Raw genomic sequence first — 20,466 nt, forward strand, 5'->3', positions numbered from 1 at the left:
TCCAAGTCCTGCAATCTGTGGGAAGTCAGCCGCAAAGTGACTTGGATCTCAGATGGCTTAGAGGAAAGTGTCCATTAAGGAGGGATTATTAACATGGGGGGGGGGGCATGGCTGGGGGACACTGCGCTGGAGAAGAGCTGTTCCCTTTCCAGAGCCATTTCAGATCAAGGTGGGGGAGGTGTTGGATGGTGCTGGAGGAAATTCAGTATTTTTGCCTCGCTTGCTCTTCAGCAACAGAGAACAATCAGAATTTTGCTGGGAGAAAGGAATAGAATCAAAGGAATCGTTTCCTCCAAGAGTTATTTTTTAAAAGACAAACAATAGCAGGGTTGACACAGAAAGTCGAATGAGGCGTGTGATCCAGGTATTCCTTTCTCCTGGTTCTACCATCCTCTGTAAGTAAGCCCCAATCATGCAGGACTCTGTGGCACTTCAAAGTCTGTTGCACCAGAGGAAATAATGGGCAGGGTGGCCAACTATCCCATCAGCCACCACACCTGTATCTTTGTACAATAGCTCCACGGGCAGACATTAGCAAAAAAGAGAAAAAAGCATCCTTCCCTCCGTATTTCTTTGCAACAATGACTGATTTCTGCCAGCCAAGTCTGCTGATTAAGGCACGAAAGCAGGATCCCTTCTGGTCAGGGGCAATGCTCACTTTTGAATTCTACGATGTGAGTGGCAACAAGAAACACTGCACGGTTTCCACGGTGCAGCTTTTTATTTATTTATTTAAAACATTTCTATGCTGCCCCCATCGCAACAAAGCCTCGGGGCGGCTCACAAAAAATACCAAAAAACATACATAAACAATAACAATATAACAATTAAAAAACATTTAAAACCCCTGGTGCATTCTCGGCTAATTTTAAAATCCTAATAAATACAATAATTTTTTTTTAAAAATATTTTTTGTATTTTTGTATTTAGTGGTAATTTATTATGTTCTATTGTATTTCAATGTATTTTATTGTGTTGTAAGCCGCCCCGAGGCTTTGGCAAGGGGCGGCATAGAAATGTTATAATAATAATTATAATAATAATAATTATTATTATTTAGCAATTAAAATAAATTTTAATAAAAAGGTCTTAGCCTGGCGCCGAAAAACAAATAATGACGACGCCAGGCAGACCTCTCTGGGGAGCGCATTCCACAGATGGGGCGCCACTGCAGAGAAGGCCCTGATTTTTTGCCTGGATGTGCCTGAGGGACGAGCAAGTGTTTTCTGTGCTAGTGTGGTTTCTACCCCCTGGCATGTATCCTGGGGTGAAATAAAATCCTACCTCCATTGGACATCAAATCAAGAGTCCTCTCTTAAAAATCATTACTTGACTCCGGCCGAAGCCGAGGACCAGTGGGGTGGAGTGGTTGGAACGCTGGGCAAGGTCCGGAGAGCCCTGGCTTCGAATCTCTGCTCAGCCATGAAGCTTGCTGAGTGATGCTCTCTCACCTTCACTGATCTCGCCGTCCTGGTGGTAACAGTTGTGTGGAAAGGCCCTGCTGGGCCTCGGACCTTTAAGAGCTGCCTTGTTTATTTATTTATTCGGACAACTTGTATGCCGCCCCATTCGCATAAGCCTCGGGGAGGCTTCCAATACATAAATAAATATATTTCTATACAAAAATACATAAAATACTGGAGACATCCTGGCAACAGATTTAAAATCAATAAATAGGATCGACAGTTAAAATAACGTTTGAATAAAAAGGTCTTGGCCTGGTGCTGAAAAACAAATAACGACGATGCCAGGCGGGCCTCTCTGGGGAGCGCATTCCATAGGTGGGGCGCCACTGCAGAGAAGGCCCTGCTCCGGGTGCTCACCCTCCTAGTATCTTTCACGGAAGGAGCTCAAGGGGCGGGAGGGCGCATATGGACGCAGGCACTCCTTTAGGTAACCAGGTCCCAAGCTGTTCAGGGCTTCGTAGGTGATAGCTTTTCCTGTGTGTGCCTCCTTGCAAGCCATCGTAGACACAGCGGGACGCCGAGACCCAAAGAACCAGGGCTGTCGATGGATTTGGAGGCCTCGGAACCTGTGAATCAGGGACCGTGGCTACTTGTGATCCATGCAAAATGAGGACGTGCGTCACCAAAGCAGAGGACAAGGGAGAATGCTGATTTGCCTGAAATTCAAGCAAGCTCATTGCTGTGTGGAGAGAATCATGGGACTGGCCCAGAGAGCTCCAGCTGTTGGGCAGTATAGAAATGAATTAAATAAACAAAACAAGCATTGAGAAATAATCGTATTTTAAATAGAAATATAGGAGATCTCAGGTGGGTGGAAGATGCTTGGGTCACTCGTGCGTTTTGCTCAGTCCAGGAGTGGTTGATAGGCAGAGCCAGTGTGGTGTAGTGGTTAAGAGCATGGGACTGGGACTCAGATGATCCGGGTTCTAGTCCTCACTCCACCATGGAGCCAACTGGGTGGCTTTGTGCCAGTCACAGACTCTCAGTCCAACCTTCCTCACAGGGTTGTTGTTGTGGGGATAAGATGGAGGAGGAGAGATGATGTAAGCTGCCTTGAGCCCTTTGTAGGAAAAAGGCAGGATATAAATTGAAAAATAAATAAATAAATAAATAAAATTACGGACTCTCAGTATGAGGAAGTTGCTAACCCAACTAGAGCCAGAACATGAAGGCAATTTGGTAGAGCAGTCAGACCTCATGGAGGTAGAAATTAGTGTCTGGGCTGTACCACTTCAAACTGCAGTTGGAGACATGCATAAATAAATCCTCCTCCATGTTAAAAAACAAGAAGTACAGTCCCTAGACGTTTTCAGATCTCTCTCTGTTACTCTGCTGTCTGTATATCTGTTTGCATGCATCTTATTTTTATAATGCATTTTAAGTGTATTATCTTTGCAAAACACCCAGAGAGCTTCAGCAATTGGGCAGCATAGAAAAGTGATAAATGAAATGGAATGAAATTTCATTTTTTTTTTAAACGAGTGCAGAACACAGCAGAACCGATCCTTTTGCCAACCCCAGGCCCAGCCTAGTGCTCTTCCTGAGATGCTAGCTTTCAGAGTGCAAGGGTTTTGCGTTTAACTATGTGCGCACCTCATATGTTGTAAGCCATCATGAGATGCTGAGACATGTGGTGACGGCATATAAAAGTTTTAAATAAATAAATAAAAATAAATATGCCTCAACTGCCATTTGAAGTGGCCCAGCAGTTCAAAATTAAGTTTAGACGTAGGCTCTATAGCAGCCTCTTCCCCAGTTTGGCGCCCTCTGGTTGTGGCTGATACAGTTCCCACCACCCCCAGCCAGCAGGGCAATTTGGCTCTGCATGATGGGAGTTGTAGTCCAACAGGACAAGACTGGGGGTGGGTGCCAGGTCCAAGGAAACCTTCCCCAGAGAGTTCCTGATATATTCTGGAAGCAGCCGGAGGTTAAAGAGAAAGAATGAGAGCGAAAAAGAGAGAGGGGAATGAGCTGCCGTGGGCAAGCTCTTTCAGTTAATTATCACTTATTTTGGTACCCTGAATGGCTGTTCAGTGACAATGTCAGCAAGTGGAAAGAACCAAATTACTTTAATTATGGAGTAATTGCACAGAGTGATGGTAATTAAATCTTGATCAGTTTAAGTGAGCGAATTAATTGCTCCAACTTGGAATGCAAATCACAGCAAGAGGACTTGTTTTGTAGTTTAATTAACACCAGCCACTAAATTCTTATCATATCTAAAATGCAGCTCATTAATGTGTTTGGATCTGTGCTCACCTTAATAGGAACTTGGACAGAGAAGCATGCTGAGAAAGGGAGTCAGGCGGGAGGAAAGTGATGGAAAACTTAATATTCTTGTCAGTTGTGCAGATATTAGTTCCATACTTCACTTTGCCTTCCAGTGAAATGTGCAAATAGAAATATTTCCATATAATTAGCTTCTGGCCTCCTTTCATTTCAACATTCCCTGGTCTGCTTACAGTATCCACTTTCAAATTTGTCAACTTCCCCCACCAAATTTCAGATCTGTGACACAATTCCTCCCCCATCCCATGGCCGCACCCAAAGGCCACCCTTTTGTCTGATTTCTGCTGTTCCCTTTTCAGGATGGGATAATACATGGGAGGGGGACTTGCTCCCAGTGAATGCCAAGAGACAAGATGGCAGCCCAAAAACAAAGAAATATGGGCACAGGCCTGAAAGGTCCAAAAGCCCGACTCAGGTGCGCTCCAGGTATTTGGAAAAAGCAGGACAGCAAGGGCAGGAGAGTCAATTGCATGTTTCACTGATGGGTTTTCCTTTTGGTAAGAACAGTGATGGCGCAGATGAGAATAAACCCTAGGAGGAAAAAACCAAACATTAAAAAAAAAACAGTAAAAATAGGATCTGGCAGCTAGCCAGGGCTTAGGTGGAAGCAACCAGCGGTGTTAAATGCATGCATCGACTTTCAGCCAAGTCTGTCTGGCTTTGCTTTGTCCACACTGACTGGCAGCCTCTCTCAAGGGCTTCAGGCAGCCCTGCCATTTTTCATGAGAGCATAACAAGCCCCTGGAAATTTTGGGCAAAATCTACCTAGTTCAGAAATGGAACAAATCAACCATGTCCCAGGATCTTGAAAAAAGCTGGTAGTTTTATTCCAAGAAGCAGCCCTTTCTATCTCTACTTTTAATAATGTGAGAGAATAATATACTGACTGCCTGAGGAGGAGGAGGAGGAGGCGGAAAATATGGTGGAGAAGGAGAACATGGTGGAAAAGAAGGAGGAGAACATGACGGAGATGGAGACGAAGGGGGAAGAGGGAAAGGGGAGGAGGAGAAGATGACAACTTCGAGTCAAAAACTCCTTGGAATAAAGCTATACATTTCTTTCAACTTCCTGGGACCCTGTCATTTTATTCCACAGGGTATTTGGCATGTTCTAAAGCACGTCTGTCCTTCAGTCCAGCACCGTGCTGCATGGAACAGCCAACTGGATGCTTCCAGGAAGCCCTCAAAGGAGCATGCAGGCAACCGTGCTGACTCTTTCGAACCCTTAGCTGCTCAAGGTCTTTCCCACTGGCCTTTAATTGCAGGGGGTGACGTGCAGTTGGGGAACCTCTAGCCTGTGGACCCTCCGGGGTCCTCCATCCAGCCTGTAAAGTTTCCAGGTCTGGCATGAAGCCCCTCCCTGCCATCTCACCCCCGGGCTCAGGTTCAAGAGTTGACGCTCTTCCATCCGCACGGGGCTGCCATGAAATGCGCAAGGGCAGCTGTGCTCTCGTCTCTGATCGGGGTCACGGAGAAGGCCAAGGCTTCTCCTGCGGGCGGCGGGGATCAGAGCTTGCCCCGTGCCTTCGAAGAATGAAGCCCCTCAGCTAGCAGAGCAGCAGGTAGGGATGCGACGATCATTCCCAGAATCCGGCCCTTGTCTGCACGTCTGGTTGCCCCTCGTCCCGAGCCCTTGCTTCGGAGGAGAGCTGAGCCGAGAGAAAATCTGCACAGGCTTGTGGAACTGCCTTTGTGCAACTGGCAACCTTCTTCTCCACACGTGCGCCACAAATGCACGTGCCGCAACGCAGGTGTGTGGGAGAGGGATAAGAATGTGAGAACAGGAGAAACACCCTGCTGGATCAGAACCAAGGTCCGTCTAGTCCAGCTCTCTGTGCACAGAGCGGCAAACCAGCTGCCCGCAGGATCCCTCCAGCAGGATGGGTGCAAGGCCTCGCCTGCCCAGCTCCTCTGCAACTGGCCAGCCTGGCGAAGGAGGGAGCCCATGGCCAGCAAGCCTAGTGGCCACAGAGAGCCTCCCGGATTCACTATTTCCGTGTCAGCGAATCCCATAGTTCAGCTGTGCATTGCGTCAAGAATTCCTTCCTCTTGTCCCTCCTACACCTTCCCCCAACCCGCTTCATGGCGTGTCCGTGGGTTCAAGTGCTCTGGAATGACTTCCTCGCCAGCTTCTCCTTGTGCAGCGTTTCACGTGGGCTTGTTTGCTAGCAGACACCCGTGCGAACACTCCACAGGCTCGCAAGGAACTCGGACTCACAGCCCCAAAGTCCAGCAATGGAGGCTTGGGCTCGTTCGCTTGGGCTCGTTCGCGGGACACAGCCGGGCTTGTTCTGCATCTGGGCCCTGCTGAGCTCCAGGAAGAGGCCAGGTGGCCCCTTAGCCTCTTAGGCCCGGCCTCAGGCCTAGATCCTGCCGGACAGCACTCCTGGCAGCCCAGGATCCTGGAAAATTTGCAGCCCTCACCACCTGTCTCTTCCGGACAGCATCCCAACCGGATCAAGTGTCTGGCTTGCTCTGCGCAGCCAGGGCGTCGGATTCCTTTGATGCTCTCCGTGGCAGTTCTTCCCCGCCGTTTTTGCTTCTGGGAGGCACACAGGTCCCTCTTCCTCCTCCCGGTCCTACCCTCACAACCACTCTGCGAGATAGGCTAGGCTGAGAGTGAGCGAGTGACCCCCAGGCTTGCGGTGGGGCTAGGACTGGCTCCGTAGCATCCCGGGCCGGTCCTCTCGCCAGTGCAGGTGACGGGTCCTGCTCCGAGCGGGAAGGGCAGGGCTGGCTGGGCACCTGGCAGCAGCCATGGTCCCTCAGGGCTCCGTCACGGGGCCCCTGGGCGGGCCTCCCACAGCCACCTTCCTGCTCCCCGGCCTCTCGCTCTGGCCCAGAGAACGGAGGTGCTGCAGCCTGGTTACTCCGCCTGCCAACGAGTGGAAGCTTTGGAGGGGGAAGATGGAGGAGGTCCAGCGACTGAGCAGGGGCCCATGGGGCGGGCAGTGCCCACAAAGATGGCGGCGCTCAGAGGCGTGATCGGAAGGTCCCGTGGCAGCCCTCCTGGCCAGAGCTATGCGGCGTCTCTGCTCCTCTCCGCCCTTGCAGCCCGCCTCTCGCCAGGCAGCGGCGGAGGTGAGCGGGGAGGAAGGGGCAGGAGATAACCTGGCAATGGCAAAGATGAGAAAGAGGCCGAGGAGCAGCCGAGATGGCGATAAGCGTGGCGGGAAGGTGAACCCCCAGAGGGACGGCTCCGTGGAAGGTGCCTTGCCCTCCGAGACCCTGGTACCCACATGCGTCCAAGTGCGGCGCGTACCTGCCCCACGTCAAGGGCGCCCCTGTGCGGTGCTCAGCAGGAAGCCGCCCCGCCATCCGCCTGATCCGGAACAGGTTTCATCCTCGTGCAAACCCCTACATCTGCGGGGTGGGAAAGTGGGCCCAAGCATCTGGACTTCAAAGTGCCCCCTTCCTTTATCTGTCCATCTTTGAGAGATTTGGGTAGCTTACTTTCGAAATGTTTTTATTTTAGTCTCTTCCAACACATTTCTGCAAAGCTGCTTTTGGCTGAGTGCTTCTTAGTCCCCCCCTCGCCCTTTCTGTTTCTATTTAAACATTGGAAAAATGTTTTTAAAAGCACATGGGGGGTAGCCTAAGAGCAAATGTGAGACACGTCACACTTGCTTCTTGTTTACCGTGTGGCTCACCGGCGGCACAGTGACTGGGCCCGATTAAGAATCCCACGAAGGGGCGTGCGCATCAAGAGATGGTCTGAAAACTCTCCGCAGAGTGCAGATTGTATTAGTTCCCAACCTTACGTTTTAGTCAGAATAAAGTGGGTTTGCACTCCACGGAACGTGTTAATGCATGGATAGAAGTCCTCTTATCCTTCTCCTGGTTCCAATCAGCAGAATGGATTAGGGTTGTTGTTGGGTTTTTTTAAATAATCTGACATTAGTATTAAAAGTGATATTTAAAGCATTAGCCTGTGTGATTGGCAGAGCAGCATGGAGGACGCCGGCCCCCCTTTCCCCCCGGCAACTAAACATATGCCTGCAAAACGATGCATTAGCTCAAACTGTCCAAATGCACAGAGATCAGCAGAAGGACTAGATCACCATCAATCCCCCCCCCCCCCCCCGCTCCCCAATTAGTGGCTAGGGAAAGATTTGAGAACCATTATGAAACCGGTCATGGCGCAACGGAATAAAGGCCTCTCTGGAAACTAGTGGCCAGGAAGATGGCTGCAGTGGCCGGGAAATGTGGACGGGAGTCTTTGTTCTGGAATTCCTGAAAAATAGCTCATGCAAAGAGTTTTATTATTGATTTTCCCATATTTAGGTGATCATACTTGCTATATTTTCTGAGTTTCATCTATTTTTTAAGCTCAGCCTTCAAATGAAATTGTCCAAGGCAGACTGAGTTACAATAAGAATTCAAACAATACAATGAAGTGGCATCTTAGAAGACTATGTATTGATTTTGCAATGATACGGTTTGCGCATTGGTCTTGGGAGGGCCGAGTTCTAACCCCGTTTGGCCACAAAGCTTGCTGAGGGGCTTTGGGCTGGTCACTGACTGTCAGCCTGACCTACTGCACAGGGATGTTGTAAGGAACAAACGGAGAGGAGGAGGATTATATAAACTCCTTGTGGCTCCCTACAAGACAAAGTCCAGATTAAAAATAAATAGCTAAATAGCTAAATGAATAACAGCAAGGCAAAAACAATCCGCTCGGGATTAATTGTTCTTAAAAATTCTGGTAAAATGGAAGCCCCAGTCCTTGATCCAAAACCAGGAGCTGGGGTGGGGCAGCGTTCTAGTTTTTATATTTTATTTTATTTAAAGTTTTTATATGCTGTCCTATACTAAAAGTCTCTGGACGGTGTACAAAAAACAAAACAAAAAACAAAGCAACCATCTACAACACACAACATACAACACAGCGCATCTAATAAATGGTAGTAAAAACAAGGATAAAATCAATTAACTGTTAAAATATTGGGAAAATAAAGCGCTCGTCGCCTGATGCCGCAAAGAATAAAGTGACGGCACCAGGCGAACCTCCCTGGGGAGCGTGTTCCACAGTCTGGGTGCCACCACTGAAAAGGCCCTCCTCCGGGCAGCCACCCTCCTAATCTCCTTCAAGGAGGGCTCCCGGAGGAGGGCCTCTGCCTCAGATCCGAAGGGGCGGGAGGGCAAATAGGGGAGGAGGTGCTCCTTCAGGTATCCAGGACCCAAGCCATTTGGGGCTTTATAGGTCATCCCCAGCACCTTAAATTGGGCCCAGGCTTCAATTGGCAGCCAGTGTAGATGATATAGGACCGGCGTGATATGGGAGTATCTGCCGGTCCCGATTAATAACCCGGCAGCTCCATTCTGGGCCAATTGAAGTATCCAGACCGTCTTCAAGGGCAGCCCCACGCAGAGCGCATTGCAATAGTCCAACTGAGAGGTTACCAGCGCATGGGTCACCGTTCCAGGCACTGCCCGTCCAGTTCAAGAGCCAAGTTCCATCCCAGGAAAGCCCTCAGGGACCACCTTCCAACGATGGGCAGGGCCACAGGGAGCAGGGCCAAAAGAGCAAACCGACTTGACTGTTATCGCTTCTGGAGCTTCCAGGCAGCAGCTAAGTCTTAGGAAAGGCACTCCAATGGGGGAGTCAGGAATCCGGGAAGGGGCTCTGTCCATCTGGAGATCTCCAAAAGGGTCCCAGGTCAGCCAGATTTGAGCTGACACTCTCCACCGCTCTTCCAGACACGGGCTAAGCTTCCCTGGGGATGCCAAACCAAGGACAGGGATTCAGCGTGGGCACCCAAAGAAGAGCCTTCAGCACTGACCGCAGGAGGCACACACCCTGGCTTGGAATATGGGCTGCTCCATGCAGTTAATGCAGCAGGATCGTAACAGTGCAACGGAAACCAAGCCAAGCGGTGGGCACATACAAACTGGCACTGGGGCAGAAGCTTTCCTGGCACCCTTTCTCAGATGATGCCAGGAATGGCACCCATAATCGGCCCATTTATGCAAGTACATAGATGGGGGGCATTTTAACAAAGAGATCTTTAAAAGGCCAGGCAACGCACCAAACACACCCACTGATGAACGAGTCCTTGTTTGCAGGGAGCCACAAAGCTGAAATTCAGCACGTACCTTTGCTAGCGACAATTGTGCAGCTTGGCAATCTTAGACCCTAGACTCGTTCTCCGGGAGCTCCCCTTTTAGCAGGCCTGAGTACTACTTTCATGGCTGAACACAGAAGCGACATTCCCCCCCTTACCCTCTTCTCCATCCCTTCTTACCACCACAAGAATGCAAGAAAAGCCCAAGGTCCATCCAGCCCTGTATTCCATACACACAGCAGCAAAGTTGACTGTTTTTATTTTAATCGTTTTAATGATTATTTTATTGTTTTTAATGAGGGCATTATTTTAAATATTGCCAGCCACCCAGAGACTTCATTTGGAGTATGGGTGGCATATAAATGCAAAAATAAATGAATAAATAAACCAGCTGCCTCCAGGATCCCTCCAGCAGGACGGGTGGGTGCAAGGCCTCCTCCTGCCCAGGCTCCTCGGCAGCTGGTGTGTGCAGCCGGGCCGGTGAAGGAGGCAGCCCATGGCCAGCAAGCCTAGTGGCCAGCGAGCGCCTCCTCCCTCATGCCGTGCTTCACAGCTGCTTCTCTCTTCCGGCAACGTGAGAAGTGGGGGCAAGCCAACAAAAACTCTGCCGACACTGACAAAAAAAGACAAAAACTCCGAGGACACACGGCTCTGCGTATTAAACCCACGTAAGTCATAGTTGCATCAGAACTCCAGGAACCAAATCGAGTTTGCGTCTGCTGCCCCCGACAGCTGCTGGGAAGTGACCGCTATTTTGTTGCTGAGCAGGATAATATATGTTAAATGGATAACAGCACGAATATTTGCCATCGTGTCCACGTTGAGCCAGACCGCCAGCTACGACACGACGTTTAGAATAAGAGGAGGAGGAGGAGGAGGAGGTGGGGAGGTGGGGGGGGTGGAATCCATGCTGCCACAAGCCACGGCAGTGGCAGTGTTGACCCCGTGTCTGCCCCCTCCAGGGACTGCGGTTGGGCCATTTTGCTCAACGTGCAGCGGGCAGGTGAAGGATGGAATTCACTCAACATCTCATGAGGGCCATTGGAAAGGGACTGAACTCGTCCTTGGAGGGGGTGGCTCTCCATGGCTACGAGTCCTGGTGACGACTGATTGCCTTCAGGGTCACAAGCAGCCGGTCGCTGAGCACCAGTTGCTGGGGAATATGGGTGAGGCGGCTGTCGCACTCACATGCTGCTTGTGGCAGCTGCTCGGTCGCTATGGGAACAGAATTCTGGACCAGAGAGGACCCTTCGGCTGGGCATCCCCTGCCCTCCTCAGCTGCAATTCCTGGGCGAGGCGGAGGGAGCTGGGTTGCTGGCCCTTGGCTCTTGCTACTGACTAGGGATGCAGCAAAGCTCTGCGGAATCCCCCCCCTCTTGCTTTTGCGGACCTCCTTTTGGGCTCAGCCTGGCTTTAGGAAGCGAGCCGGGCTGGGAGGCAGTGGCAAACACTCCCAGAACAAAGCCCACACAACTGTCCCTCTTCCCCAAACGGAGGGTCCTTCACGTCTTGACTCCTGACTGACCAGATCTTGCTGGGAACATGTGATGTCTCCCTCGAGGTGCTCCACTGAGAAATATCTTCTCTTGAATAGTGATCATTTTCGGGTTTGAGGGGAACTCAGGCCAAGCCCCCATCCCCTGCAAGAGGCAAGTCAGATTTCTGATGTCTGATTCTCTGGGACACTGCACAGAAGGGAATGATGGATTTGTTGGGGTCGCAGGCGCCGGTGTCGACCTCAAGGCCCCCAGAAATGGTCAGCTTTGCCAACATCTTGAATTCGCCCAGGTGTCGAAGCAGCTGAGTCTCAACTGCAGAGTGGCCACAGGGAAAGACCGTGCCTACTTCGCAAACACGGTGCCGTGCCATTTGAACTGTCCTAGTGTCCTTCAAAGAACGTAGGAGAGTCTTTGGTAGAGCATGGGCGACTCTCTTAAAGCCAGTGCCCCACCTGCATCCACAATTCCCAGCATCCCTCGTAAAGACGGACTGGTCTTCGACCTGCTTAAGTCTGCATACCTTTCGCCTTATGATCATCCTGACAACTTGCAAAATGGTTCCGTCTGCCTGTCTCCCCCTCCCACAAAATACGGCCTTTTGAGTGTTTTCCTATTAACCTTATCACCTGATGGGCGAAAGAAAAGGTTTAACGGAAGCTTAGGCCTAATTGGATGGTATTTCTGTATTTTCTTATGTAAAACTGGTTCTGGTCGATTGTTTTTATTTATTTGCAATAACTGTGTTCATTGGAGTTTGTAATGACAATGCCATGGGTGACGAGAATTTGCTTTAAGTATTATTCTCTTTCACTCCGTTATCTCTTGCCTTTCCTCTAAACGGGGTCTCTCAGGAGAAAAGCTGCAAGAGACCCCAGTTGGAAAAGACACCTTGCTGAGTACACACAGCTTCAGTTGTTTTTGGAGAAGTGTACTCCAGCTGGGTTTGAAATTGCTTTACAAATATCGTGTTTGTTTTCCCTCTACTCTCTTTCCCCCTTGCATAGTTGTGTGCATGGTACACGGAAAGGAAGAAGGTGATGAAATGCAACTGTTGCCTTCCAGATGTGTGAGGTTCCCGTAAGGTCCAGCTGCATGGCCAACAGGCTCCCTGCTGCTTTTGGGGGCCTGGCACATATCAATCCAGGCCAGCTTCTGGAGCGAGCCATTTCCAAAGGAAGTCAGTATCAGAGTGAGTGCAGGGAGAGGCCCAAGCTACTTCACAGACATGTCCAGGATCTATGCTGGCTGGAAATATGGGGCTTTCCACTGGAAACAAGACGCTAGAGAAGCTCGCTGGAAGCTAGAGAACAGGACAGGTTCATTGCGGAAGATCTGTGCAATGAAAGGGAACTTTACGGTTCCAAGCCGGCCTCTCCTGAGATCTGTCTCGTGTACAGTCTCTGCATTGCACACATTTCTGTATGTGCTTTCCTCTCCTAAAACTGCCCCCGCAGCATGTGGGGAGTATTTGAATCGGAGGGTGGCTGCCTAAACGGTGGTCTAATTGGCCCTTCCATGGATAGCAGCAGCTCCAGGGAGAGAATTTGGATTTAGGCCATGCTGGGGGCAATGCGGTCGGGTCTTCCCCCTGGTCGGGTCTCCCCCATTCCACGTCTGCCTTTAGCAAACGACACGAGATCCGGTCACAGACGGCTCGTATAACGCCCAGCTTGACCCCGAGTGACCTGCGCCAGGTCGATGCTCCTTGTCTGTAGTGGCGGGGAGAGGGTATGGACAGGCACACCTTCCATGTTGCTTCTGTAACAAGATAATCCATGCAAGATGCTTCCGAGCACAAAAATGCGACATAATGGCTCGGCATTATTATTTTATTTCCCAGGCAGATTTCCCCTTAAAACTAGGGTTGTACAGAGTTGGTTAGATTGCTTCCATCTGTTTTTCACAGCTTGTCTGGCATTTTTTGTTCTATCCTCTGCTGATGACTGGAATTGGAATTTTTATACAAGCTCTGTGTCTGTTTGGAAGCATGCATTTGTGCTAGCATGCGGTTACACGGATCTCCCTGAAGTTAAAACAAGAAAAATGTGGTTTGCGTCTGTACGACACAGAAGAAGCCGGTGTGCTGCAAACCCCACAGGTCGGAGTCATAAAAACCTGAACTCATTTGAGTCTCCGACATCCTTGCTGAAAATAAGGGTTTGGGTGGCCAAGTCTTACAGGTGACAGTCCTCTTTTGAAGCACTGCATAGTCCACGCCCAGAGAGGTTCAGCTATGGGGCAGCGCAGATATAAAACAAATGAACAAGTAATCCAATGGATTGATTAAAAGCCAGAAGAAAGAAGAACTTCAAGGACCACGAAATTGCCTCTCAACACTTTGCCTGCTTAGTTTGCTCTCTGGGCGCTCTCAGTCACAGGCCTCCGTTTCCCAGTTTTGAAGAAAGCAATGCATTTTGATTTAAATGCAGCAAGGATGCCGAAATGCACCTTTGCACAGACACTTTAGCACAGGCAAACTTGAGGCAAATGGGCACCCTCATTCCAGGGCAGAGCTTTCCTCTTTTGCGGGGCACACCCAGGGTGTGTATGTGGCCACCCTACAGGAGATCCGCTTTTGTAGCAAGAGTCCCCAGCTCTGCAAAGCCAGCTCACCACTAGAGGATGCTCCAGCGCTAAAAGTGGCGCAGTTTCCACACAAGGCGAAAACGGGAACCAGCACCGAAATCTGGACGGGTGGGGGGGGATGGGGAGGTGAGTGAGGGTATCTTTCTTACACCCTTTAGTCTTTTTTAAAAATTTCCAAAACCTTGCTAGGTATAGAAAATTACAGAAATCTTCAACGCATGTGTTAATCAAATCATGTAAGAACAAAATAAGCACTGCTGAATTCGGTGGGCATGCATCTTAATGATAAGAAATGGATTCGGTGTGGAGAAACGTATTTGTGGAAATGTAGAACCAGCACAGCATTGCTAAAACTTGATGACAACTGCACTGTGCAATCCCACATTTAGTGTACGATAAGGGCTTGTTCCCAAGTCGGGACCCATTGGGACACACAAATTTCCTTGCAACCCAATGGAGTATTTTCTTCCCAATACTTAAGTGGTGGAAAATGCATGGTCTTCCAGTTGATTATTTAAAAATTTATCAATCGCACCTGCAGCTCTGCTTGGGTTCTCTGGGTGGTATACAAGATGCAGAAAGGGAGAACTAAAATGATCCAAGTCCTGGAGCAACTCCCCTTTGAGGAAAGGTTACAAAATCTGGGAGGGTTTAGCTCAGAAAAAAAGCAAGTATGAAGAGACCTGATCCAGGTGTAAAAAATTATGCCGGGTGGGGAGGAAGTGGAGGGGGCATTTTTCTGTCTGCTTCATAATGCTGGAACCCAAAGGGGTCATGATGGGTGGGAGATTCGACAGATCAAAGGGAGGAGGTGGTGGGCTTTGCTTCCACAGATTGCAGGGATAAGCCACCAATCCGGAGGACGTTAAAAGGGGACTGAAAAGTTCATAGGAAAAATACCTATGGCTACTAGTCCTGATGGATCTACATTAGCTCCAGGGGCAGAAGTACTAGTCCCATGTACCCCAGTTGCTGGGGAACATGGGTGGGGGCATGCCGTTGTCCTCACGTCTGGCTTGTGACTGCCTCCAGGCTGCTGGTTGGCCACTGTGAGGACAGAGCAATGGGCAATCATAGGGTCATAGAATAGTAGAGTTGGAAGGGGGCATGAAGGCCATCCAGTCCACCCCCCTGCTGTTGCAGGACACCCATTTACACCATCCCACTCAGAGGGCTGCCCAGTTCCTTCTTGAATGTCTCCAGTGTGGGAGAGCCCCCCACCTCTCCGGGCAGCTGGTCCCACTGCCGTGTTGCTCTGACAGCGAGGAAGCTTTTCCTGATGTCCAGCCTGAATCTGGGTTGTCGCAGCTTGGTTATTTATTTATTTATTAAAACATTTTTATGCCGCCCCATTTGCCGAAGCCTCGGGGCGGCTTACAACAATAAGTTAAAAATAAATAACATTAGATTAAAAATATAAACATTAAAATTAAAAATACAAAAATAACATTATAACATTATTCCGTGCCCTGCACTCTGGCATCAGCAAGAAGAGACCTTGCCCTTCCTCTTTGCGACAGGCTTTGGGGTCCTTATAGAGGGATATCATCTCCCCACTCAGTCTTCTCTTCTCAGGGTTGAACATGCCCAGTTCTCCCAGTCTCTCCTCACAGGGCAGCATTTCCAAACCCCGGATCATTTTTGTCGCCCTCCGCTGGACCCTTTCCAATTTACCTGCATCTTTCTTAAATCTTGGTCCCCAGAACGGGACGCAGTCTTCCTGTATCCTTGGTCTGATGCATCAAGGTACACCTTACGTTCTTCTGACTGCTACTCCCATCGGCCTCGGCCAGCACAGCCCATGGAGCACGAAGTGGAGAGTCACAGCTGGAAGGCATGTGGGGCTGCACGTGCCCCCCACTGTTGCGAGGTGCGGAGTCGTGATCGACCCACTGCGACCCCTTGGACAACATTCCTCCGGGCAGGCCCCATTGCTGCAGAGCTTAAATAAGGACCAGTCCTTCTGAATGCCTAGCAGTGTTCGGCTCGTCTGTTCGAATGTGCATTATGGCAAGCTGGCTTCCTTGTCCAGACCGAAGCAGAGGCGATCCGCACCATTCCCTTGCACTTCCGATTTCTCCCCCATCACTTTCAATGGGGAGAACTGCTACACAGATGGGACATGATGTTGTATGTACGGGTCAGCTCACTCCATAGAAGTGAGTGGAGAAGACACACAGAGCTCCGGACTGATCGCATCCACACTTCAATCATGCATTCCTTAATCTTCTCCATTTTATTTCTTTTTTTAAATTAAATGAATGCAAACCTAATTTCCCAAACGTCTCTGCTTAGATATAATCCACATGACTGTTTTATCGTCCTGGTTTCACTCAGTTGTACTGCTTTTCCGTGCAATTTGTATTCAAACCCTTCCTTTAATCTTCCGCAGTGCTTCAGGTATGGGCTTCAGTCGTCTCTTCTTACAATCCCATAATGATTTTTGTGGGTGTGTGTTTTACTCTTCTATCAGTACTTCTCTGGACTCTATTTGCTTTCTTAACTACTGCTGCACATCAAGCTGCTGTTTATAATATTCTTCATAGCAGAACCTACAGTCCCAGATCTCGTTTGTCCGTTTGTCTGTGCTTTCCTGGGTGGGTCACCTGGCATAAAAGCCTTTATAACATATTGATCTTAAACATTAGACATTGGCTGGGTTCAGACCACAGAAGAGCTGAATCTCGACTTGGGCTGAACCTGGACTGAGTGTGGGATGCTGCTGAACTATGGGTTATTGTGATGTCTGAACCCAGCCATGCTAACAAACCATGGTTGGTTAACCGGGAGGGGATGCAATGCCTGGGGAGGGCAAAGATGCATCCTCTTGGTCCCGTCATTTCTATTGTTATGTTCTATTCTATTTTGTTATTGTTATGTTCTATTCTATTGTTATGTTCTATTGTATTTCAATGTATTTTATTGTGTTGTAAGCCGCCCCGAGGCTTCGGCAAGGGGCGGCATAGAAATGTAATAATAATAATAATAATAATAATAATTTCATGAAGCATCAGCACATCACTTCCTTCACGCTGACCTGCGGCCATGTGCGTTTTCATCAGTAGCTCCTTTAATTACGGATGGTTCAAAATTTATCAGGGGAGGAAAGAAGACCAGAGCATGTGTCTTCAGGTTTCATATCTAACCTATTCTTTCATGCTTCAGAACCAATGGAGATGTCCATGTTTGAATCCTCACCCCGCTATGAAGATCACTGGCTGGCCTGGTGAGTCTAGTCTACCTCGCAGGGTTGTAGTGAGGATAAAAGGCATGGGGGAGGGAACCCTGTGTGCCATGTTCAAAGTTTTGGAGGAAGTGAGGACTGTATTTGTAAGCTGATCTGGGACGAGCTGCATATAGGACGGGATGTAAATATTTTAAATAAATACATACATAAAATATTATTTTTCTGATTCCTTTTATTTCTAGACTGCCCAATACCTGAAGCCAGGGTGACTTATTTTATATTGTTAACTTATTTTATATTGTTAATTCATATTATTTTAATTGATTTATGTTGTGAGCCGCCCCGAGGCTTCGGTGAATGGGGCGGCATAGAAATTTTCTAAATAAATAAAATAAATAAAAAGCCTCTAAGCAGCTTGTATAAATTACAACAAAATACAATGTAAAATGCAGCTAGCAATACTGCTGACTTGAGAGAATACTTAATATTTACTCTGAATACTTGAAGAAAGGCTTGGTAACATTACCTATGGATGCATCACAGAATCAGAGTTGGAAGGGATCACAAAGGTCATCTAGTCCACCCCTGCTGCTTCAGGAAATCCTGTGCCACAAAGTCCCAGAGAGTTGGGTTAGGGTTATTTTCCAAGGTCTCTGTCTAGCTGTTGTACAGCTCACACTGCAAGAGAGTGGCTCTTCATATTTTGTCAGAGCCTTCTCTTTTAATTGAAATGCTTGGGTCTCGGGTCTGTTCTCTAGAACGACAAGAGAACATCTTATCTCTGCCTCTCATAAAACATGGATCGTGGCAGGACTGAGATAAAAGGGGAAAGAAACGTGTGCATGGTGATGGGCATATTGCAAAGATAGTATAGTGATCTTTCCCATGTCCTCAGCAGGGACAAAGATAGTATTATGGGGTGGCCCGCTAAAGCCCCACCACCCTTGCTGAAAGCGCCAGGGGCCCTGAGCATCTCAGGGGCAACTGGTCCCCCCCAGATGAGCCGGCTCTTGCCCCACGTGGGTTTCAGCTCCTGCTGCACCCCCAAGTCTTCGTGAGGCCCCCCCGCCCGATCAAATGCCCTCCTCTCCCATCTGGGCTTCCCTTTTTACAAATCGGGGTGTCCGTCGGAGAAGGGGTGCCTTACAGACACGCGCGCGCGTCCCGTTGCACGCTTCGCAGCAGAAGTGCATTCAACACGTGCAAACGCGTGCGTGCATCTACAGTCCTGCGGCCCCGATCCCCGGCCTCTCGGGGATCTAGCGGAGTCCCTGGCGGCGGCGTGCGGATGCGGATGGCCTCTTCAGGGGCCGTTCCGGCGGCGAGCCCAAGTCACGTGTGGAAGGGCCAAGAGAGAAAAGCGCGGAGCCGACACGGGACGTGCAAAAAAGGAACGGCTCGCGGAGACACGCGCAGCCTTTGCCGGGAGGCAGAAGCAGCGTTCTTACGGCGCGAGCCTGCGCAGCTCTACTCAGACGCCAGCCCCGTTGGGTGCCACGGCCCCTACTGCCAAGTAAGGGGGATCGAGACCTTGGCAGCCTTAGCGCCGGCGCGCCGCTTCCCCTTGGCCGCCGCCGCCGGGTGCAGTACCGCTCCTGACCGGGCGGGGGCGCGCGCCTCCTCTACCAGGCCAGGCCAGGGCGAGCAGGCGGGCGAAGGCGCTCCGGCGCCGGCGCGGCCATCGCGGTTCTGCGCGAGGGGGACGCCGCTCTGTCCCCGCCGAGTGGAACAGGCCGCCGCGGCCCCGCCCACCCGCCCAGAACCGGGAAGCGGGCGGCGCGCGCATGCGCACGGCGGCGGCGGCGGCGACGGCATGGGGGCGCTGCGCGGGGCCGGCGCGGTGGGCGCGGCGGTGGCGGCTCTGTATGTGGCGGCGGTGCCCCCCTCCGCGCCCGGGGGCGATTCCGGTAACGTACCGCGGCCCTGCCTTCTCCCCGCGCGCGCCCCCGCTCCCAGCGTGCACCGCGAGACTCCTGCTCAGTGCACATGCTCATATTTGCATATTCTAATTCATGTTAATGTTACGCTTCCGGATTCTCCCCTCCCCCTTTTCTTTTTTAGCATAGTGGACCCTTAGTGGATTAAAGCAATAAGAACATTGCATGTATTTTTATTAAATTATATATCCTGCAGGGAAATAATTATTTGTATATAAATGGTATCTGACTTGTCAGCTATTTTAACTGGTCTAGTTTTTAGTGAAGTAGTTTTAGTTGTGTGAACGGCTTTAAATTGTGTACACTGACAGGTGATGCTGCAATTGTATGTTCCATGTTGTTTCTGTGTTTTGTGAACTGTGCAGAGTTCTCCAGTTGTTGGGCAGTTTAGGAATGAAATTAGTAATAATAGGGGTGCTAATAGAGTTAATTTTTTGATGTTTATAATTCTTAAGGTACGGTGGGCCTGTGGGCCCCCCTCTTCCCTCAGCTGGACCAATCATTGAGCTAGCCCTGGATTTTCCTCTCAGCCTGGCCTACCTTGCAGGGCTGTTGTGAGACAGGCAGATGTCATGTTGTTGTCTTGCATGCATTGGAACACTTTTGCTTCTCCAAGCGTAATTACTGAGAGTTTATCCAGTGTTTGTCTAACTGAAGTCCTAGTCCTTTGAACCATGGCTTACTCTCATGTAAGACTAACATAACCTGACATGAAAGGTTTCCTCAGAAAACTGATCATGGCAGTACATTCAAATGGTGTTTGTGTAGCCTTTGTTCATGCTAGCACCTCATAACTGATATTTCACTAACCTCACACTAGAATGCTGCTCATGATTTCAGCGGCTCTGCTCTAAATAAGGCCAGGTCTGACTCCAGCCCAAGCTAAGGCAGCCAGTGTGATACCCAACTGGTAGACCTGTTAGCCATGTAGCTTTAAACTTTCTGCAGGGGATACCCAACTAAAATAAAAATCTTCTGCCTAAGCACCTTTCTCTTTTATCTCATAACAGTTTGTTGTGGGAGGTAAAATCTGAGGTGCCTTTTTTCATGTGATGAAGACTTTAAGGGTCTTGATAAACTTGCTGTTCCTAATGATACAAGGCTCTGTGGTCAGGAAGGTGGGCCAACCACTGAGAGCCCCTGCAGTTTTCATTTTATATTTGCAGTTTTGTGGCAGCCAAGGACTAAATAACCAATAATGAAAATATTGCCATTCCAGAAGCCCATTGGTAAGTCCTGTAAGCACTTCCTTTCTTCCGGTTATATAATGGGGAAGCAGGAGAACCTCCTGGTGCGAGCAAGGAGTTCAAGGTGGTGATGGCACTAGAGGTTTTGAGTGTGTCCATGAGAATAATTCAGTGCAAGGTAATAATAGAGTTTGACAGACTTACGAGAATGCTCTGGTGGAAGTGAGTGCAACTTGCAACTAAGGTGAAAG

General features: G+C 49.5%; 1 protein-coding gene across 1 annotated transcript in view; it reads left to right on the forward strand.

The window, feature by feature from the left end:
- The first annotated feature begins 6,717 nt into the window (after window positions 1-6,717).
- TMEM260 (transmembrane protein 260) overlaps window positions 6,718-20,466 on the forward strand; it is a 76,737-nt gene continuing 62,988 nt past the window's right edge. Inside the window, exons 1-3 of the mRNA XM_044436258.1 lie at window positions 6,718-6,835; window positions 17,070-17,130; window positions 18,355-18,998. Of these exons, the coding sequence (XP_044292193.1) occupies window positions 6,718-6,835; window positions 17,070-17,130; window positions 18,355-18,998 (823 nt within the window). The remainder of the gene's footprint in view (window positions 6,836-17,069; window positions 17,131-18,354; window positions 18,999-20,466) is intronic.

This window comes from Varanus komodoensis, unplaced genomic scaffold, assembly GCF_004798865.1.
Source record: "Varanus komodoensis strain SLA01 unplaced genomic scaffold, ASM479886v1 scaffold3, whole genome shotgun sequence".
Taxonomy (NCBI): Eukaryota; Metazoa; Chordata; class Lepidosauria; order Squamata; family Varanidae; genus Varanus; species Varanus komodoensis.